The sequence below is a fragment of the Triplophysa dalaica genome, chromosome 9 (assembly GCF_015846415.1).
Source record: "Triplophysa dalaica isolate WHDGS20190420 chromosome 9, ASM1584641v1, whole genome shotgun sequence".
NCBI lineage: Eukaryota > Metazoa > Chordata > Actinopteri > Cypriniformes > Nemacheilidae > Triplophysa > Triplophysa dalaica.
The window spans coordinates 2,270,254-2,293,307 of NC_079550.1; the positions used below are offsets into that span (position 1 = coordinate 2,270,254).

General features: G+C 41.5%; 1 protein-coding gene across 6 annotated transcripts in view; it reads left to right on the top strand.

The window, feature by feature from the left end:
- The window catches only part of septin4b (septin 4b), a 46,934-nt gene that overhangs the window by 12,192 nt on the left and 11,688 nt on the right, over positions 1-23,054 (top strand). For 2 of the 6 annotated variants that reach the window (XM_056757511.1, XM_056757515.1), the window contains exon 1: positions 14,163-22,439. The exons of 1 other annotated variant lie outside the window; for it this stretch is intronic. In XM_056757511.1, coding sequence (XP_056613489.1) covers positions 22,308-22,439 — 132 coding nt within the window. In that variant the 5' untranslated portion in view covers positions 14,163-22,307. Of the gene's footprint in view, positions 1-14,162; positions 22,440-23,054 lie in introns of those variants that run through there. 3 more of the 6 variants (XM_056757512.1, XM_056757514.1, XM_056757516.1) reach the window with 3 other exon arrangements.

Sequence of the window (23,054 nt, forward strand, 5' to 3'; positions counted from 1 at the left end):
CCTTTTTGATGCCCCTCTTCAGATTTGCCCTGGAAGTACTATAGGCCTGTGCATCACCTGATCTGAAGGCGGTGTTGCGTGCTTTCAACAGGAGGCGCACTTCCTTGTTCATCCATGGCTTCTGATTCGGGTATATGGTGATCTGCTTTTGATCTGTGACACTATCAATGGTGGTATTGATGTAGTCCAATACAGAGGAGGTGTAGGTGTCTATGTCCGTGTGAGAGCCACTGGTGGCCTGAGAAGCAAACATACTCCAGTCTGTGTGTAGAAACCTTTCCTGGAGTGTTAAGTCTGCCCCCGCAGGCCACACCTTGATGGTCTTCACTGATGGCTTCACACGATTAATGAGAGGTGAATACTTGGGGGTGAGGAACAAAGAAAGGTGATCAGATTGACCCAGGTGGGGGAGGGGGGTCGCGGTGTAAGCTTCAGCCATGTTTGTATAGACAAATACAAACATGGCATTTCATGAGTATTTCAAACATGAGTATTTCAAAATTGTAAAATTTTGAAATACTCATTCACGCTTTTGTGTCCTCTAGATTGGACTATAGCAACTCCCTCTTTTATGGAATACATCGGTCTTCCCTTGAGCGCTTACAACTGGTCCAGCCGCTAGGCTACTGACTGGGACAAGTTAATTTGAGCATGTAACTCCAGTTTCTGTTTTCGTTGCAGTGGCTCCCGGTCAAGCTTAGACTGGATTTTTTTACTAGTTTTAGTCTATGAATCGCTGTACAATCATTCCCCTGCCTAACTCTCCGGGTACCGCATCCACCCAACTCGGTGCAATCTCTTAGGTCTGAACACTTAAAATTGTTGTCGTCCCAAGGTCTAGACTTAAATTCCCGGGCGGCCGGGCGATTGCCATCGCCGGCCCTATATTATGGAACAACCTTCAATTCAATTCAAGTTTATTTATATAGCGCTTTTCACAATGTGTATTGTTTCAAATCAGCTTTACAGGGGCAAACAGGAAAAACAGAAAAGTTAAAACACAGCACAGTGCATGGTATTTATACAACGAGTAAGATCATTCTAATAAATAATATCTAATTTCTAATTAAATAAATAAATGAATGAATGCAGTCTCCCGGTGAGCAGGCCAACACTGCCCTGCTGTGGCGAGGAATCCAAACTCCAATGATTGATTAATGGAGAAAAAAACCTTGGGAGAAACCAGGCTCAACCGGGAGGGCCAGATCCCCTCTGACGTGTAATAGCTGCACTCCAACTGGTGACATGTGATTTTAGTTTAGCATTTAATACCAAATATTGTAACTTCAGCATTAATAAGACAAATAGTCCGTCTTTGCTCTTGGTTGGGGATGTAGTGGTCTGAGCTGGGATGGTCTGATGGTCATATTTCTCTTGGCTGGTGGTGAATTGCCTTAGATGGATCTGGGATGGTCAGTCAGTCTGCAGCTGTAGCTGGCGTAATCTCAGATTGGGGATGGGCATCTGTTGGTCGACTAGACCTCGGGCATCCCGAGGCAGAGGCGGAAAGAGAATAAAGAGAATAATTAGCATAGCTGCTGTTCATTAACTATGCATTAAGTGAAAGCTTGGCTGAAAAGATGTGTCTTTAATCTAGATTTAAATTGGGAGAGTGTGTCTGACCCTCGAATAGTATCTGGAAGGTTATTCCAGAGTTTAGGTGCTACGTATGAGAAAGCTCGTCCCCCTTTGGTGGATTTTGTTATTCTAGGTGTTGTCAAAAGTCCTAAGTTTTGAGATCTTAGAGAGCGTGATGGGTTGTAACGTGATAAAAGCTTGGTTAAGTAAGTAGGTGCTAAACTGTTCAGGGCTTTGTAAGTAATTAAAAGAATTTTAAGATCAATACGATACTTAATGGGTAGCCAGTGAAGCGATGATAAAACTGGGGTTATGTGATCGTATTTTCTTGACCTAGTAAGAACTCTGGCAGCTGCATTCTGAACTAACTGTAGTTTGTTTATCGATGATACAGGACAACCACTAAGTAGAGCATTACAATAGTCAAGCCGTGAGGTCACAAATGCATGAATAAGCTTTTCTGCGTCTGCAACACATAAACTATTTCGTAATTTGGCAACATTTCTAAGGTGGAAGAAGGCTGTTTTTGTGGTATTTGAGATGTGATTTTTAAATGACAGGTTGCCGTCTAATATATCGCCTAGGTCTTTAACTGTATTTGTTGGAGTAACAGTGCAGCTTTCAATTTGCAGTTGGTGTGAGATGGTGGTCTAGTGGGTTAAACCACTGAACTGGTAAATCAAAGGTTGCTGGTTCGATCCCACCATCCACCACCAGTGTGTCCTTGAGCAAGACACTTTTTTTGTGCTATAAGTAATATTTCTGTTTTGCTAGAGTTTAAAAGGAGGAAATTACTAGTCATCCAATGTTTTATGTCCTCGGTGCACTCTGCCAGTTTGGATAGTTTAAAGGAATCATCTGGTCTTGATGAGATATATAGCTGAGTATCATCTGCATAACAGTGGAAGCTAATTCCATGTTTTCTAATAATGTTGCCGAGGGGCAGCATGTATATGGAGAAAAGCAAGGGTCCTAAAACCGATCCCTGAGGTAATCCATAATTTACTTGCGTAAGATTTGACGATTTCCCATTTAAATGGACGTATTGATATCGGTCTGTTAAGTAAGATCTGAACCATTGCAGTGCCTGTCCCTGAATACCGATATAATTGTGTAAACGATCTAGTAGTATTTTATGGTCTACAGTATCGAAAGCAGCACTAAGGTCAAGCAGGACTAAGAGTGAGATGTTACCTTTATTTGAAGCAATATGGAGGTCATTTGTAATTCTAACGAGTGCAGTTTCAGTACTGTGATGCGGTCTAAAGCCAGACTGAAACTTTTCGTTGATGTCATTATTTTGTAGGATGGTACACAGTTGAGTTGACACTACTTTTTCTATTATTTTAGACAAGTATGGGAGATTTGAAATCGGTCTATAGCTTCCAAGTTCATTGGGGTCTAAGTTTGGTTTTTTTGATAAGAGGCTTAATTACAGCCATCTTAAAGGGCCCTGGGACATGTCCTAGATTAATTGACGAGTTGATTATGTTACAAATGGGCTCGATTACAGCAGGTAGTAACTCTTTTAATAAAGTAGTCGGAATGGGGTCTAATAAGCATGTCGTCGGTTTGGATGTTGCAATAATTTTAATTAAATCTTCCTGATTTATTGGAGAAAAACACTCTAGCTTTTCTTTTTGGGTGACGGTTGAAACTAATTCTTCCGACACACTTGGAGGTTTGGTTTTAGCTATGTTGTCTTGTATTATTTCGATTTTCTCAGTAAAAAACTTCATGAATTCATTGCTACCAAGGTGCGGCGGAATATCCAGGTCAGGTGGAGTCTGTTTGTTTGTTAGTTTAGCAATTGTACTAAATAAAAACCTTGGATTGATTTTGTTATTTTCTATGAGGTTACGGAAGTGCTCGGCTTTTGCTGCTTTTAGTGCCTTTTTGAAACAGCTGGCACTCTCTTTCCATGCAATTTTAAAGACCTCTAATTGGGTTTGTTTCCATTTTCGCTCAAGTTTACGCGTTTCTCTTTATTGGGCGCGAGTGGTGTTATTATACCATGGTGCTATGATCTTTTCATTAATCTTTTTTGACTTCATAGGTGCGACCGATTCTAATGTATTAGAGAAAATAGTGCCCATGTTGCTGGTCATGTCATCGAGCGATTCTATATTAGTTGGAAAGGTTATTAGAGGAGTCAGATCTGGCAAGTTCTTTACGAAACTATCTTTAGTAGTTGAGGTGATTGTTCTACCCTGTCGATAACGAGATATACAACTGATTTCTGCAGTGCGCAGTGTACATGTTATGACATGGTGATCGGAAACATCGTCGCTTTGAGGTATAACAACGATATTGGTTAGATCGGCTCCGTGAGATATAATCAAGTCTAGGGTATGATTACGGCGATGAGTAGGTCTATTGATGTATTGTGTTACACCACAAGAGTCTAGTAATTCTTTAAACGCCACAGCTAATGGATCGTTAGCAATATCTACGTGGATATTAAAATCTCCAACAATCAGTACTGTATCGACGTTAACCAATTGATCCGATAAGAAGTCTGCGAACTCTATCAGAAAATTAGTGTAAGGCCCAGGGGGTCTATACACAGTAGCCAATGTAAGAGAGACCAATGGTTTTTTACTTTTATTTGGAACAGTTATGTTCAACGCAAGCACTTCAAATGATTTAAATGTATGCATTGTTCTCCGAGTAACGGTAAGAAAGTCTCTAAAGATTGTTGCGACACCACCACCTCGACCTACCGGACGTGGCTCATGAATATAACCGTAACTTGGTGGAGTAGACTCATTTAGACCGAAGTAATCAATTTGGCTTAAGCCAGGTTTCAGTAAGGCATAGTATATCAAAACTGTTGTCTGTGATCATTTCATTTACAATAACTGCCTTTGGATTTAGTGATCTAGTATTAAGTAGCCCGAACTTTAGGCGTTTGTTTTGCTCATTAAATATATTGTCTTTTGGTTTAATCACGATAAGGTTTCTTCTCTGACTTTTAAATAAATTATTATTTGGTTGTATTATTCGGGGGACAGACACAGTCTCTATGCATTTGGAAGCAGTAACATTCTTAAGAGGTGGGTGAGAGCAACACAGACTATGGTTAAAATTTGTACTTACTAGTCAAATGGAGCGTAGCGTCTTTGAGATGTTGTCAGACAGAATTTTCGCTCCAATGCTGCTGAGGTGCAGCCCGTCGGGGCGGAAGAGCCTTGGTCGCTCCCAGAACAGATCAAAATTATTTACAAAGAGCAGCTCCTGTTCAATACACCATGACATTAACCAATTATTAAGCATAAATAGTCTACTGAACTTTTCGTTCCCTCGTCGGTAAGTAGGAAGCGGCCCTGATACGATGATCCTGGCTGTGGGCGATGCGTTGCGAACAGTATCGACCAGACTCCTGAAGTCCCTCTTCAGGATCTCCGACTGCCGCATTCTCAAATCGTTCACCCCGCGTGCAGAACTATGGCTCCCACACTTGCACAGTTGTTCAGAATCGCAGTTACCTGCGCAGAGATATCAAGAACACGGGCGCCAGGAAAACATTGAGTGTGAAACTTAACTTGATTGAAGGAAGCGTGTACGTTGCGGACGATTGAGTCTCCGATGACCACAGCGTTGCATTTCGTCTCGCAGAGGGCGGCAAAGCGTTCCTGGTAGGGATCTCAATGACTGGTGGCGGCGGTGGGGGAGAGGTCATCGCTCCGGACCTGGGTTGCACCTTTCCCCGTGTGTGTGCCGATGCAGGAGTGAAGTTCATTTGGGCTCGTCTTGTTCTTGAAGCCTGGGCTCTGTGCATAGAAACACGTGGAGTAGAAGTGGTAGGAGTATTAAAATCATGCTGAAACCTTACCGCAGCTTTGCGAGCGTTAGCCCGGGATGTTTCCAGTGCCGTTTACGTTTTTGCAGATGTGTTTGCCTCTCGAGTAGATCGTGGATCTTCTTCTCCAATGTTTCCAGTTCTGACTCAAATAAGAAGAAAGATTCATCATCTGCACTCAGAGGTAACGTTAAACACATATCTGTCTCATTAGCGGTTTAATAGTGAGAACAGTGAGTTAAGCAGTAAGAGCAATATTCTGAAACTAATGGCTGGGAATGTTAACAGCCTGAGGGCTAATAGCGAATGATCGCATAAAACAAATTTATCTGTGCATTATATGACGGTATATATTTTGGTATGGGATACACTTAAGGATAAGTTTTACCCTCGGGGGATTATCAATTAAGAACATACATCTTAAGATATAACAGGAATAAAGAATATATTTAGAAAAAGTTTGATGGAGCTCTGTCTCAAACCAAGCGCTCTCAGGAAACAGGAAGTGTTTGCTAATCATGTTTTTAAGTTTAAGCCTTAATATCTGGGATTAGTTATAAATGTGTGCCAGTCTCTACCTTGCATTATAAAGCCCAATGTAATTTGGCAATGGCCACTGGACGTAAGAAACGAAAAAAGGACGGGTTGAAGGGGTTGCTGTGTCTTATGTTTGGTTTTCTTTGTGCTTAGAGCTGCAAAGACAGCTCAGCTGTTACTGATGTTGTGTCAGGCCTGATGTGTTCAGCGGCACCAGGCATCTCTTGGTACTGTCATCAGAGATGCCGAGAGCCTTATAGAGAACTGGCTACAGAACCCTCGCCTGACACAAAATAAAGAAAAAAGCAATAAGAAAGCACCACTCCTAGGCATCACTGTTAGATCTTAATGAAGATCAGACTAAAATGTACAAAAAATTATTCAAATTTATACATATTAGCCACCTCGTAAAATAGTACCGTATTGCTATAAGATTGTGTTGACTTTTAAGGGTTCAAATTTGACAATTGAACATATAAAAATGTCCAGTATTTTGGATGCTTGAACTATTAAAACTTTTAAGTTCAGAGTAAAATTTTGTTTTCTCACACAAAAATGTAACAGGTGTCTTACAGCATGTGCTAGGCTAGGGGTGTAGCAATGCAGGTTATCTGCAGTGAGATGCATATGCTGAGAGTGTGGCTATGCAAATGATCAGCAATGAGATGTTTGAAATTCAGAAAAGCCAGGCATGTTTACACATACAAGGAATTTGTTTTGGAGTCAGGAGCTTCCAGTGCAGAGGTACAGATATAGCAACAGAACGTATAAATAATAGGAAGAAGAAACAAAGAAAAAGTCAAAATGAGATATAACGTATGGGTCATTTTTTCTAAATTGAGATTAACATAATGTGAAAGCTGAATAAATAAGCTTTATATTTATGTTTGAGATGTTAGAATAGGACAATATCTATATACCGTTTAAAAATCATCAATCTGAGACTGCAATAAAATCTAGATATTGAGAAAATTGCCTTTGAATTTATTAATCAGGGGCACTGTGGCAGGCCATCCACTAATAAAAAGTCTTATATATTTATGGTAGGAAAATTACAAAATATCTTAATGGAACATGATCTGTACTTAATATCCTAATGACCAGTGACCAGTCACTACAATTTCCAATTATTGTTGTTGATTTTGTTGTTCTTGTGTATAATGTCAGATAATAATCTCCTTAATCTTTATGACAGAGAAAGTTCTGGCATGAAACTCTAGATGGCGCAGTCCTAAAGTCTAAACCAATCCGAAATAATAACTTAACTACACGGCGAAGCCAATTGGTTCTTTCCATATTAGCACCCATGAGCTTGCTGCTCTACGTTTAAATCTTGTATTGTTGTAGCAGTGCAGCACGTTTGCAGAAGCATCTGGATTTAAGATAAGTTAATGATCTATTACTCCTTATTTACTTACCTACTGTTTTCTCGATTGGAGTTTTGGGTTCCTCGCCACCGTTTGCATACTGTTTGGCACTATTTGCCTGGCTGGGGGGGCTGCTTTAGAATTCAGAATTAATATTGCATATAGAAATTTATAGTCTCTTTAATATTTGACCTGTGTTTCTCTCTCCTTTATCTTAAATGTGTGCTTTCACTGTGACTGCGTGGGTGTCTGTCTGTCTGTGTGTGTATGTGTGTGTGTGTGTGTGTGTGTGTGCGTGCGTGCGTGCTTGTCTGTGTCTCCTCACGTGTGTGTGTGTCTAGGTCGATGTGAACAATATTGTGTGCATATTGTGTGTGTGGAGCGTTTGTATGTGGGTATGTCTGTCTTCTGTGTTTTCACCTTTTTCTGTTTTTAAAGGTATATGACTTTAGATGTTTTGCTTATAGTCAATATCTCTCATGCATAGCTGCTTTGCAACAATGGAAATTGTAAAAAGCACTATATAAATTAAGTTGAGTTGAGTTACTCGCTCTGCATAATGTGTGGTCTGCCTAATTTATAAAAAAATGAGCAACCATATAACAAGTTCAAATAAGAAAATAAGGAACCAGCTGTAGAGAGAGGAATCGTGAGGCGATCCAGGTGAAAACGTGAAAACCTAATGAGAAGCTTAACAAAGTAACAAGAGGAGTGTGGTGAGTCATGGGAAGACCGAACACGTGACAAGCTGTCAAAACAGATTCACGTGTACGACATAACAACGACAGAGACCAACAAGGAAATGAACGGGGAGTGCTAGACCCGAGACCTGACAAAATGACTAAACGTTTGTATTTTTAACTGGTTAACAGCCTGTCTTAGGAACCAAAGTTGTGATTTAAGTGTTGCACAGGAAGACAATTTGATGAATGCTCATCTCTGCACACTTGCCTATGCTCTGTATAATGCGTTTCATAACTTCCTGCAATAAAATCTGTCCATATGTTTGTGTGGTGAGGAAGGCGGAACGAGAGCCGTGGGGCGGGGCCGGTGGCGTGAGTGATAGTTGGAATCAGCTGTTTGCACACCGGTCCCGCATATCTCACGGAGTATAAGAGGATGTGCAATGGGACTGTTAACGAGAGATGACTGGGCCCAGTCATGTTTAAGTTTGTATTTATGTTCTTATGGCCGGTAGTCGGCTGTGAGGTGGCTGCTGGCCTTTTACTTCGGTGTTATTGTTTGTTCATTTTTATTAAAGTTTGTTAAATGTTCGCCGGTTCACACCTCCTTCCTTCCCAACTTTGAATTGTATTACACCCAGTCACTCATAGATAGTAATACATGCGGTTCACATAGCCCTTCGGGGCAGCAGAAGTACATATGTCTTGGGGATAGATCTGTTCGGGGGTGTTTCTGTTTCTTGGCTAACATTGTTCATTCTGTGTCTCCTGCATTGATGGGGGTTTATTCACACATGTTATATGTGCAGCAGCATTCCTTAAATGCACACAGAAGCATGTTGTGCATGTTTTTGCAGTAGCAAGTCTTCCACTAGAACTATTCTGCCAAGACCAAATTCAATTATGGAGTTGTCATGACAGGAATGAAAAAGAGAGGTCTGGCATGAAGCTCTAGATCAGGGGTGTCCAAAGTCAGTCCTGGAGGGCCTGTGTCCTGCAAAGTTTAGCTTCAACCCTAATCAAACACACTAGAACAGCTAATCAAGGTCTCACAAAGCAGACTAGAAACTTCCAAACAGGTGTGTTGAGCCAAGTTGGAGCTAAACTCTGCAGGACTGTGGCCCTTCAGGACCAACATTGGACACCCCTGCTCTATGATGGTGCAGTCCTAAATTCTAAACCAATCTGACATAATAACTTTACTACACAGCGCAGCTGATTGGTTCCTACCCTATCATTAGCCAATGAGCTTGCTGCTCTACGTTTAAATCTTGGCTAGTGATTATTGTAGCAGTGCAACACGTTTTCAGAAACCCTCCTCCTTCCCCAGCTCCAACTGCATAGATCGGCTACAAGGTCATCACTTAAGCTATGCAGGGTTTATTCATATATATTATACAGGGTTCTAGACTAACTTTTTGCACTGGTTGCACTGGTGCACCTAACTTTTTTTTAGGTGCACCAGCACAAAAGTTAGGTGCACCCAAATTTGAGAAATTTACTTGTAAATGATCAACTAACAATCTGGTCAACATAAAGTTATTTATTTGAAGCACAAATCTACAAGAAAGGTCACTTACTGAAAAAGTGTTGGCGCTTTAAGTGCTTCAGTGAACTGAAATTTAAACTTAAAAGATCTCAAGATAAATTGACCAGAGCTTGACGGCTCCATGTCAGAGCATTGCTTATGATTTTTCGGACGGATCAAGCCTTAACTTAACATTATTCAGGAAAAAGTTGTCAATTGTTCTTTTCATCTTTCCTCATCGTCCCCTGCTACATCCACTCTGTTTAACTGACGTCCCAGCGCGACATCCGACGGGCTTCCCAGATCACATTACATGTGTCTGGTCAGTAACAATAACAGGTGAAAACACATAAGTCGCTTCGCTAGCATATCTTGCTGTATGGAAACTGGGAATTACAAATTGCCCTCATTGTGATCTGCCAAAATGACAGACGGTCTTCAGATTCAGACCACGATATGGGCCTAATGTGTGTCTGTTGTAGAATCAGAGGGAGACTTTCAGAGTTGCAAGACTTTTTTTCCCTCGAACGGCTGGTCGCACCGGTGCGACCTCTGATTATTTTTAGTCGCACCATTGAAAAATAAGGTTGCATTTGCGACCAAATTGGTCGCACTCTAGAGCCCTGTTATATGTGCAGCAGCAGCATTCCTCATATGCACACAGCAGCATGTTGTGGATGTATTGGCAGTACCAAGTCTCCCTACTTGCACTGACGCAGCAGCGTAGCAGATCTAAAATACATTTATTTATCATGGACACGTAGGGGCAGTCGTGGCCTAATGGTTAGAGGGTTGGACTCGTGACCAGAAGGTTGCCGGTTCGATCCTCAGGTCAGGCGGGTAACGATTGAGGTGTCCTTGAGCAAGGCACCTAACCCCTACTTGCTCCCCGGGTGCTGCAGCGATAGCTGCCCACTGCTCTGGGTGTATGTGTGTTCACCACTTGCTGTGCGTGTGTTCACTACTCTCTGGATGGGTTAAAAGCAGAGGTATATCTCGGATATGGGTCACCATAACTGACAAATTGGTCACTTTCACACTACCACGCTAAACCGCCAGAGAGTTGTCAGGACAAAACTTTACATTACGCTACATGTGGTTTTGAATGAACAGGTTTGGCTCATGTTGATTTTCCACTTAATTGATGGTGGCACAAAAATGTGCATACACCTGTGTTAGGAGAGGAGCCTTCTTTCCATTGAGCCATGACACCACTCTCTCTCTCTCTCGCTCTCTCTCTCCAATTTCAGGGTACTTTATTGGCATAATTGTGTGTATATTAAACTTAAAACAAAAGACATACAATGACTACAACCATTGAAGTGAAATTAAAATGAGGTGCTAAGTAAAGTATAAAATAAAGCACAAAAAATAAAATAAAGTAAATGTACTGTATCTAAAACAACTGATTGAAATATGAATAGTTAAAATATATATATAAAATTTACATTTTGAGCAGAAGCATGAGAAAGGAATAAAAGAAAACACTGTATGTGTAGATGGATAATAACCAGTGTTGGGCAAGTCACTCTGGAAATGTAATTAAATTAATGATTACTGATTACTCTTTTTAAAAGTAATCAAGTTACTGGTCTGATTACTTTGTTTCAAAAGTAATTTGTTATGTTACTAGTAACCCTCAAAAAATAAAATAACCTCTTTAGCCATCTCATGACTAATCATTATTTGGAAGTCCACAATTTATCTCGCAACAAACAAAATTAAGCCTGTCTTTAATGAAGCCTGCCTAATGAAACTCAGCAGTTTCATTGAATAAAGGATTGCATAGCTGACTTAAAAATGTGGATGAGTAACAATTTTTTACTACTAAACTCGGACAAAACAGAAGTGCTACTTACTGGACCGAAAACTGCAATGCGTAACAACCAAGAATACTGCTAAACGATTGACGGATGCTCCATAAAATCCTCATCATCAGCTAAGAATCTTGGTGTTGTATTCGATATTACTCTGTCATTTGAAAGCCATGTCGCCAACACCTGTAAAATTGCATTTTTCCATTTTAAGAAAATATCCAAATTACGTCATTTGCTGTCACTGTCAGATGCAGAGAAATTAATTCATGCATTCATGACATCAAGACTAGATTACTGTAATGCACTTCTAGGTGGTTGCCCTGCGGGCCTATTACAAAAACTGCAACTGGTTCAAAACGCGGCAGCTCGAGTTCTTATACGTACAAAAAAGTATGAGCATATAACCCCGGTTCTGTCAACCTTGCATTGGTTACCTATAAAGCATTGCATTAACTTTAAGATCATGCTTATTACCTATAAAGCCCTACATGGTCTAGCGCCGCAGTATTTGAATGAACTTCTATTGTATTACAGACATCCACCTACATTACGCTCTCAGGCGTCCTGTCAGTTGGTAATACCTAGAATTTCTAAATCGAGTGCAGGTGGTAGATCCTTTTCTTATCTAGCGCCTAAACTTTGGAATATTCTTCCAATATTCCTGCACGGTCCGGGAGGCAGACACACTCTGTCAGTTTAAATCTAGACTTAAGACTCATCTTTTTAATCTTGCATACACTATACCTCCATAATATTAATCCTCAGAGGATTTAAGCTGCATTATTTAAATCAACCGGAACCAGGAACACATCCAACAACAAATGATGTACTTGTTGCATCAAAGAGTGCAGAACAGTACTCTACTCTCAGCCAGTCTTGTCTCTTTGTTCCAAGGTTACCGCAGGATGCAGTTCATGCCCAGACCTGATGGCAGAGCTGAGAATGGGAAGCGGTGATCTGAAAAAGTCGTAAGGGGAATAGAGCTGGATAAAGGACGCGACAACTTTGTTTTTCCTACAACATTTCAAATGCTATTAGATTGTTGATGATAATCTTAAATCCTTAATTTTTATATTTTATTAAGCCTTGTTGTGCAAGCACTGTTGAGCTTGTGCAGAGGCAGCAGCTTTTGCCAGAGGGGAACTGGAATCCCCTGGTTGGGCCTGGGTTCCCCTGAGGTTTTTTTTCTCGATGGGAGTTTTGGGTTCCTCACCACTGTTTGCATATTGCATCTGCCTGGCCGGGGGGCTGCTTCGAATTCATACTTGGATTCAATGTGTCTCATGTACAGCTGCTTTGTAACAATGCAAATTGTAAAAAGCGCTATATAAATAAAGTTGAGTTGTTTAATAATTTCAATAAATTATTTCTGCTTATTCCATAATAAAGCCTGTCATTAATAATAATAATAATGAAACTCTGTGACATTTTAACTAAAAACTTTTCATATGTTAACTGTAGTATCTATATTCCTGCATGCTCCATAAAGGAAAGGTCTCTCCTTAGTTTCTTAAAACTTGTATATCTTAACTTGTGCTAATGCAAATTTCTAAGATGATTTCTTCGTTATATAATAAAAATAACAGCGCTAGAGCAGCAAGAACTAGTCTGACAAAACATAACAAGCTGCTTGTACCAGCCTGGCACTCGAAAGTACAAGTTGACTCATTGCTCTCTGTGCCAATCCGTCGAAGCTGCGGCGATAGCATTGGTCGTTACAAGTTTTACAAGTACGCTTACAGGTTTCAGTTCGATGACGTGACGGGTGCGACAGGCAGGCATCCAGACTTTGAAAAGCTATTTCGCTTTTACAATATAATTGATAAAACTATTAAACGGCAGTGATGTAAAGTAGCTGTAGCGTATAGATAAATGGACATGGAACTATAATCTAATTACTATATTAGAATTTATAATGCTTAAAATTACTCCGTTACCAAAAAAGTAATCAAACTACAGTAATGGGTTACTGCCCAACATGGATAATAACAGATCAAAGCGGCAGTTTCTGAGGGTGTGAAGCTGAAGAATTTAGCAGCAGCTGATGTGTGTCTGTTTCCACCAGTAAAACTGGCCACAACCCACAACCGTGAAGGAGATGCAACGATTCCTTGGCTTTGCCAATATTTACCACCGCTTCATCTCCTGTTTCAGTATTAACAGCTCCCCTCACTACCATGCTCAAGGGACGTGTCAAAGCACTCTCCTGGACCCAGTCTGCTCACAAGGCCTTACAAGATCTCAAGGATGCATTCTGTACATCCCCCATTCTCACACATTCTTCAAAAGCAAAGCATCCCTTCACAGTAATTATTGATCATCACAACCTTAAAGATCTTCGCAACGCCAAAATATTTAACCCATAACAACAAAGATGGGCGCTATTCTTCACCCGCATCAACTTTGCGGTTACTTACCGCCCCGGGTCACAGAACTGCAAGGCAGATGCTCTCTCCAGGTGTGCCAGCAAGAAAAGCACCAGGCCCAGACAATGTCTCACCCTCCTGCCTGAAAGTCTGTGAAGAGCAGCTGTCGCCCACCTTTACTCATATTTTTAACAGATCCTTAACGTGGCCTAATGGTTAGAGAGTCGGACTCGTGATCAGAAGGTTGCCGGTTCGATCCCCACGGTCGGCGGGTAACGATTGTGGTGCCCTTGAGCAAGGCACCTAACCCCTAAAATGCTCCCCTGGCGCTGCAGTGATAGCTGCCCACTGCTCCGGGTGTACGTGTGTTCACCACTTGCTGTGTGTGTGCTCACTAATCACTGGATGGGTTAAAAGCAGAGGTCACATTTCGGGTATGGGTCACCATAACTGACGATTCGGTTGAATCTTAATCTTAATCTTTTACGAGTTTGCCTTGCCTCTAATGAACTGGGACAGGTAAGTATGCGTGTTTGGCATGCTGTCCCGGGGCGAGGGCTCTGAGCTCGGTGATCCCCCTCGAACTCTGAGCATCTACATGTTGAACGGGGAGAGGGCCCCTGGCTTTGAGGTGTGCCTGGACCTGAATCATACCCCCAAAATGCAATGGATTCAGGACAGCTTGCAGGAGCGAGTATGTCTGTTGCACAGAGGAAAGAAGATAAGACAGGGTGGAGTAGGCACTACTGCGGTAGTGTGGAGTGTAGATAGGCTCCTGGGGAGTGGCTCTACATCGTAAGTGCAGTGTGGACGTTAGGGAAAGCTTGTGTGAACATGGCGTCGAGCATGCAGATTGAATAGTAGCCTTGCAGTGTAAAAACATCTTGTTTATGACCCCAGGGTGGTTGGTTTCCTGTGGTCTGTGCTGGGCTCTTTCAATACCCTTGATTATCAATGTCTGAGAGCTGGCTGTTGCTGGGGAAGGTGAGCCATAGACGAATTTGTGAAATTTGTATTTCCCTTGGGTACTCTTTAATGGAGATGGCTGGAGGTTTGAGAGGTGCTGTGGAGCTGAGGTACAGAGGCATGGCTTGATGGAAGGGGGGTCTGGAGAACAGTGGAGGAAGGGAGGTGGCTGCCGGGCGAGGTCAAATGGAAGGTCTGGAGGGGGGGCAGCCAGGTAACAGGCGCAGCCTCAGGCTTGAATTCAACGGAGGGGCAGCAGGCCCTGGGCATGGCATAGGATCAAAAGAGGAGGAAGGGAAGCCCGGATTATGCTCAGTAAACAGCATCTGATGCTCAGATGTGAATGGGAATGGCATGCTATGTAGAAAACGTATGCTGCTGGATGATACAGACTGGTTTTAGTTAAACAGCAGTCACTTCCGGAAGTGTCAATTATGTTTACCAATCTCCTGAAGCTTACGTTTGGCTCAAATGACGTTCGCTGAACAGTACGGGCGCCGATGAAGTGTGCCAGTGCTGGCAAGCGATAGCTCACGCATGAGTGCAGCAGTGGCAATGTGAGGTAACAGAGGATAAAGCTAAATATATATATTTTCTTTCAAAGTAGAACGATTTTACTCACCCAGTTTCTTGCGTAACAGCGGATCATGAGCTGGTCATGAAGTAATTTGAGAGACTGGTACTGGCCCACCTGAAGGACATCACCAGACCCCTTCTTGATCCCCTCCAGTTTGCTTACAGAGCAAACAGGTCTGTGGATGAAGCAGTAAACATGGGACTGCATTACATCCTACAAAACTTAGACATACCAGGGACTTATGTCAGGATCCTGTTTCTAGACTTCAGCTTGGCCTTCAACACCTTTATCCCGGACCTCATTGTGCCCAAGACTACCAAACTCTCTATGCCAACCTCTACCTGTCAGTGGATTATTAGTTTCCTGTCTAACAGGCAGCAGCTAGTGAGGTTGGGAAAATTTTAATCCAGCACATGTACCATCAGCACCGGAGCTCCTCAAGGATGTGCTCTTTCTCCACTGCTATTTTCAATCTACACAAACGAATGCACCTCTACAGACCCTTCTGTCAAACTCCTGAAGTTTGCAGATGACTCCACAGTCATTGGCCATATTAAAGACTGATGAATCTGCTTACAGAAAGGAGGTTGCTCAACTGGCTGCTTGGTGCAGTCTAAACAACCTGTGTATTTCAGAAGGAACGCTCCATCACTTCCTCTCCTCACCATCCTGGACAGCACTGTGGATACTCCATCATCTCTCAGGACCTGAAGTGGGAGTCCCACATAGACTCCATTGTAAAAAAAGGCCCAGCAGAGGTTATACCTCCTCTGTCATTTGAGAAAGTTCAACCAACCACAGGAGCTACTGACTCAATTCTACTCAGTGGTCATCGAATCTGTTCTGTGGACTTCAATAACTGTTTGGTAAGGCTCAGCCACCAATCATACCTATGAAGACTACAACGGACAGTTTGTAGTGCTGAGAAGATCATTGTGCTCCTTTTCCCATACATCAGGACCTGTATGATTCCGGAGTGAAGACAGGGCAAAAAAAAAATTCATTGACTCCACACACCCCGCACACAAACTTTTTGAACTGTTGCCTTCTATCCGCCTTCAGAGCTCCATTCACCAGGACTTCCAGACACAGAAGCAGCTTCTCCCCCCAGGCAAACTCCCTCTTAAACAGATAACCGCTCCTTAAGAATAATATTTCACTTTCACTACTCCTATAGTTTCCACTAGGAGATGGAGATGTTCACAAGTCTTTCAGCTAGAGTCTGAGTCAAGTCTGAAGTCTTTCAGCTAGAGTTGGTTTGGTGTATCAGCTTTATTCTATAAAACCCTGGTGTGTTTGCATTCATCTTATGTCCTCACGAACGTGCATGAGACATGATAGTAAACCAAACACTCAATACAATATACAATTCAATACAATACATTATATTGTGTTTTTTATTCACTTGATGCTATAATGCTAAGCGCAGAGTAAACAACACTTGGTCTTACTGTATGTTCGCTTACAAAGATTTCTGCTGCTAACAGTCTATTTTTTATCTGGAAACAATGTATTACCAGTAATTTCCCGCTCTGATTCCACTCGCAACCCGCAAAACAATGCAGGCTCACTCTTGCTCAAATCGAAGGTAAATTTCCGACGCTATCATCTCTTACATGTGTTTTATTGAAGAAAATACATAGTAATCGGCTAAAGCGCATTCACATGGTTAGGTACCCTGGTGCGCACCTTAGATCGCATGGCTGCTTTTACATTTGAGATTTTTCATGCAAACTGTGCTCCGTTCCGAACTAAACTGCAAGCGTGAGAGGCACCTGAAAGTCATCAAAGAGGTGGCTCACCCAAAAATCAGCCTAGGGGCCCCTGACCACCTTAATCCACCCCTGCACATGGCGCAGACTTTTGGAACTTGTCATTCTCTGCACTGAAAGCGAGCGTGCGCGTCAGTAGGATGGAGAAAGAATGTGCAGGAAAAAAGTGAAAGGGACTTTTTGACTGTTTAAATGGTAAGATCCTTTATTGGTAACTAACCCCCTATTCCCGTTTGTAAAAATAAATCATTATTGTTAATTATAATAATGAAAAGGATAAATTCCAGAGATGTTACCGACCATCAGGGCCAGATAAAGAACACATTGGGCCTTGGGGCTGTAGCAAACCCATTCATTTTGTTGTCCACGCCACGGTGTCTTCTGGAGTGTTTATTACATTTTATTGCTATTATTATTATATTTCCTTTTCTAATTATTGCATCTAATTTTCTACCGTTTGAATTTCATTTTATATTTATTTTTTATATTTACTTTTTATTTTAAGCCCAAGTTTGCATACTTAACTTTCCAGGCTATTAAAAAATTATATCAGTCACCAATATTTTCCAATAGCTTCTTGTTACTTTATAGTCAACCACATATATGAATTGTCAATCAATTATGTAAGGACAGCTCCCATTTCCTCCAGCCAATCAAAGGCCCCATCCTTCCATGGGATGTAATGCAGTCCCATGTTTACTTAGCCCTTATGTTAATCCGGCCCTGTCGACCATGTGTGAAACTCGCATTTCTCCACCTTGGCGAATAACACTTCTTGTGTAGCCGGAGTAACACTCGTCGGACGTGCTGGACACGGTCACGTTTGTTTGCTGAAAAATTTGTAATGTCGTCGGTGTAGCTGAAGACGAAGCGGTTGATCATGTGTCTGGAAAACGGCAAGGGCGTTCGAAGTATTCAAAGATCGCCTATTAAAGGCGATCTTCCATTGGCCCGCCTCCCTAATTCTGACTAGGTGATAAGAATCGCCTAGGTCTAACTTCGTAAAGATGGTCGCCCCCTGCAGGAGCTCGAAGGCTGAAGACATCAAGAGCAATGGATGACTATTCTCAACCGTGATGTCGTTCAGCCCCCGATAATCAATAAAGGGGTGTAGGGAACCATCATTCTTCTCCACAAAACCCCCCCGCCCCAGCAGGAGAGGAAGAGGGGCAAATACTGCTGGCTAACAAGGAATCAGCAACAAAACTCTCCAACGCTTTCCTCTGGGGCCGGAGAGTGAATAACTGCATCCTTTAGGTGTAGAAGTACCAGGTAACAGATCGATGACACAGTCGTACAGTTGCTGCGGAAGGAGAGATGATGCTCGAGACTTACTGAAAACCGCTCCCAGGTCATGATAGACTGTGGGAATGCCAGTGAGAATAATGGGGCATCCTGTAACAGAGGGGCAGAGGTTAAAGGGGACAAGGCAGAATATTTTAAATATTACAATCTAAATATTGAGGCGCTGTAGCAGGCTGTTGATAAGAAGAAATAAGTATGTTAAAAAACACTCTCTGTGGGCAGAAAAAAAGGTTTATATATTTATGTTAGGAAATTTACACAATATCTTAATTGAACATGATCTTTACTTAATCATTTAGACTCCTAAAATGTTTTGTTGGCTATTGCTACAAATGTACCTCTGCTGCTTATAACTGGTTTTGTGGTCCAGGGTCAAATATGGTAAATGGCACAGCATCAGTAATTCTAACATATTAATAATAAGGATGTATATGTAAATAGCCCATATATATGTTTTATTATGTATAGATTATTTAATTTAAATATTTGTATTTAGTTCCCTTTATTTGCCTAATTGTATGTAAAGCTCTATTGTAACAATAACAATATGTAAATGGTATGAAGCAATATATGAATTGAGCTGAGTTGAGTTGAACAGAACTTGCCAAACTCAGAATTTGGCAAACTAGGGATTGCTGCTTTACAGACTGTTTAAAGGGGTTTTATTCAAGATATAATCACTTACCATTTTAGAATCTTGCAAATGAGATTTGCTTACTGAATATAATAATGATTTAATGTTTATTGACAGTGAGTTGAGATACCCAGATCAATTGTTTCTTATCTTAGTGATGTAAAGTCCATCTAAAAAAGAGCTTCCATAGCTTCCGTAGATTTAAGATCTAGGACATGCTCTGAAATTCCTCAATCTTGCTCTTGAAATCTTTGGCAGAGATGTTTTAAGACTTTAATGCAAGGTATAATCACTGCTCGTAACTGTGGCTGGATTTACAATTAGTTTTAATTATTGAATATTAATTGAAAGTAGATTTTTCTAAAGATAAAGTGATTGGTGCTTGAGTCACTTACCCCGCCTTCTTGATCCCTTTTAGGCTTCTCCCTCACCGGTTTCTAATCACCTCATCACCCTGTAGATATCCCCGCCACCTGTGGCTTGTTAGGTTTTCCTATTTAGTACCTCTTGTCCTCTTTACTTGTGTTGGACCATTTCATTGTAAACCCTCTGATCGCCTAGCTCTGCCGTTTCGGCCATGTATCTAGTGCTACAAGCAACCTTGTCCTGTCTAGTAATATCCTTAGTAATTACCCTGTCTTTTAGATAAACCGTTTGCCAGTGTTTTCCATAGTTGTTCGGTCCTGTTTTATCTCTCTGCATCTCTCCAGTTGCCGTTGGCGTCCCGGCTTGCATCACTGTCCACTGTCTGGCACCACGCGATCCATAGAGGTTTGTACCTCGTGCGAGGTCTCCTCAACCGAGGTTATGAGCTGTCTTACGGCTGGGCATTCGAACGGATGCCAACCCACGAGACTTATCAGGTTGAGCATCTCTCCCGTGGTGGTTAACTACCTCTGCTGTGCTGCATTCGTCTCTCCGGTGGGTCGAGTCTCTCCCCACAGATTGTCCCATTGCCGCCTTTCTGGTGGAAGTGATTTATCGACCTCTGCACTGTTACATTTGTCTCTCTAGTGGGCCGAGCTTCTCCCCACTGGTATTCATGTTGCCACATTTCCAGTGGATTTGACTCTCTTGGACTTTAACAAACTGTGGTCTGTGTTTGTGCCTAATGAATCTCTGAGACTATACGAACTGTGGTCTTTGTGTTTGATTAATGAAATTCCTGTGTTTTCCTGCAATTGAGTCTACTCGCGTTGTGTTACAGGATGACAGGTGCTGTGGTGTTCTCAATTTCAGAACCATGCAGTTGCTAGAATGTTTACCGGGTGGTTGCTAGGGCGTTGCTATGTATTTTTGTTTATGTGTTCTTGCAGAGAGAAAAATTGGCATAAAATACTAGGTGGGTAAAGTTTTATCTAATAGAAGTCACAGGAAATACATCGACTTTCTCTCACAAGCAATACGCCATCAAGCTTGTGCTGAAAGCGCTGTATTGATTATAGAGTGACATACAGTAAATGCTGTGTTTTGCAAAGTTTCAGTTTAAGCTGTTGTGGTGTTCATTCACATGGTTTAAGGATTATTATGCAGAGTAATCCGATGCATTTTAAATAATTGCAAAAACGTCCCAGATGCCAATGCCATATAGAAAACCTGTTGTCAATCCTCAAAAAGTGTGTGGATAAGGAATAGCACCAAAATTGTCAGAAAGTTCTTAGAGCACTAAAAAGGCAAGAATGGTTCACCATCAGTCAGGGTTTGACCTAGAAACTAATAGCCAGCATGCCAGAGCGAATTGCAGAGGTTATGAAAAACAAGGCCCATCACTGTAAATATTGTCTCTTTCCATATATTATGTTTTGCCAATAAACGACATTAAAACTTAAAATATGCTAACTCAAGATATGTGGAAAATAGTAGAGAAGCAGCAATCTTGGCAAAACGCATAATTTATGTCACTGCCAATACTTTTGACCATGACTGTATTCAGTATATATTTAACTGAACTGCCTTTCTCCCAACATCAACATAGTCATACATTTTTTATAATGCATTGTAAATGTTTGAAAATGACAGCAGTATTGGTCGCATTAGGTTTTTTGGAAAAGGTTTGGTGCTCTTTTCAAAGTGGGGCAGGTTTGGTGGTTGATTGCCTATATGTGGATTGGTGCCCTGGGGCCGCAGGGCAGGTCAATGCGGCTGAAGGACACAGTGTCCCGGCTGTTGTGGTATAAAAGCCTGAGCTAATGAATGGATTGCTGGGTCTGGAGCAGGGAATGAGGGAATGAGGAGCTAGCTTCGCCAAGGCAAGAAGTTCAGACCACCTACAGGTGTTTTGGGGTGAGTTGCTCTCTGCATGTTGGGATGAGGGAATTCATGGCTTCATAAATGGCGGACGGATATGTATCTTTGATTGTTTTCTCTTTCTGTCATTTTGTCTTGTTACTGGCTGTAGATCTATTCTGGCTGTACTAATCAGCAGATTCCCATCAAAACTATGTTGTTTTTTGAGTCAAGAAGAAACGTCTTGTCCGTATGTTATATAAAATTTCACTGTACGAGACTAAATGCCAGGAGGTTTTTGATGTTATACATTCTTTTTTGTAGGCCGTGTCTGCTGCATTGAGAATGGGTTCAGCTCGTTGTGGAAAAAATCCACATCCTATAATGTACTGTAACATAGGGACTGGCAATAACCATCCGTTCTTGATGTCTTGTATATTTATGATGACTAAATTATTTGTAATTATTCCGTTTAATTCATTTTAAATGAATTTAGAATTCCCTGCATAAATGGACAACTCACTATTTTTTTTTTTAAATGGATAGAAAACAAAAAATCAGGGTGTCAGAGACAGTTTCATCCTTTACATTTCTATTACAGTTACAGTATTACAGAAATAATTGTGTTAAAGTTAGTGGCATGATCGGGTGTTTTTCATCATTGCTTTCAAGCAGTTTACATCTACTTCAGATACATTAACACAAATATTCCAATCAGCATATTAATAGATATCAATGGTTCCCAACCCTGGTTCTCGAGTCCACTGGTTCCCAGAATGTTTTAGATGTGTCCCTATATAGAACACCTGATTCTACTCGTCAGTCCCCCTCCGAATGTTGGTTAGTGTGTTAATTAATATCCCTAATCAACACACTAACCAGCTGATGATTTGAATCAGGTGTTCTATATATAGAGAGACATCTAAACATTCTGGAAAGGGGGGCCCCGGGACCACCACCGATTTATACCACATTGATTAAATACTGAGAGTAATTCACTTCTGACATATTCTGACACATTCTGCATCTAGACCGCTTCTGTTAACCGTTTTCTTCTTTCACTCAACCCCTAACCATCCTTTCCACGGTAACATCACACCACTGTCCCTGGTTTGGCCCACTTCATCTCTAAATGCTCATGTGCTGTACATGGCAGCGTGTACAGCAGCCGCAAAAGCTATGGAGGACAGTGACCATGAAGTTGACTCTGCATCAGATGACCAGGAATCTTTCCCTTCATCCCCCGTGTCCCCTGAACCCAGGGCTAATGCAGAGGAAAAGGTACTGATACACCCCCTTCCTGCAGTGGGTACAGATGACCTCTGTTTGCATCACTTTGTGGTTTGTAGAATTCTTTCTTTTGTTATTAGCTGATAGCTCTGTTTAAAAACAGTTTTAGATCTGGCTAGTCTGTCAGAAGATCTATCGGCCTAACTAGTCTGGCAAGGTTTTTTTTCATTGTGGCAACAGATTGAGCATGTGATGTTATGGGATGACTGTTCCAGTGAACAGTCCCTTCACTTTTTTAACATCACAACATCACTGCACCACATTGCATTATTTATCAGGAAAGGTCTCCGAGCAGCTGGGAAATAGGATACTGTTACGCTATCCCATTCAGCCTTTAGTTTTTTACAGTAGGACTCTGGTACTACACAAGAGTTGGAAATATTCTGTACGACACATATCAGATAGCTTTCTAAGAACTCTGCATGTTACGTTTAATATGTTAATCTTTAATTGCTGTTAAACTGGGTGCACGTTTGCGAATCTTTCCTATGATCCTAGAGCAAAATCTGGTGTCTTTGATCTCTAGTTTGATTAATTACCGATGTGATCAGATTTTTACTCCGACAAAATTCTTCTACTGTCAGTAGTCCTGTAGTTTGACTTCTA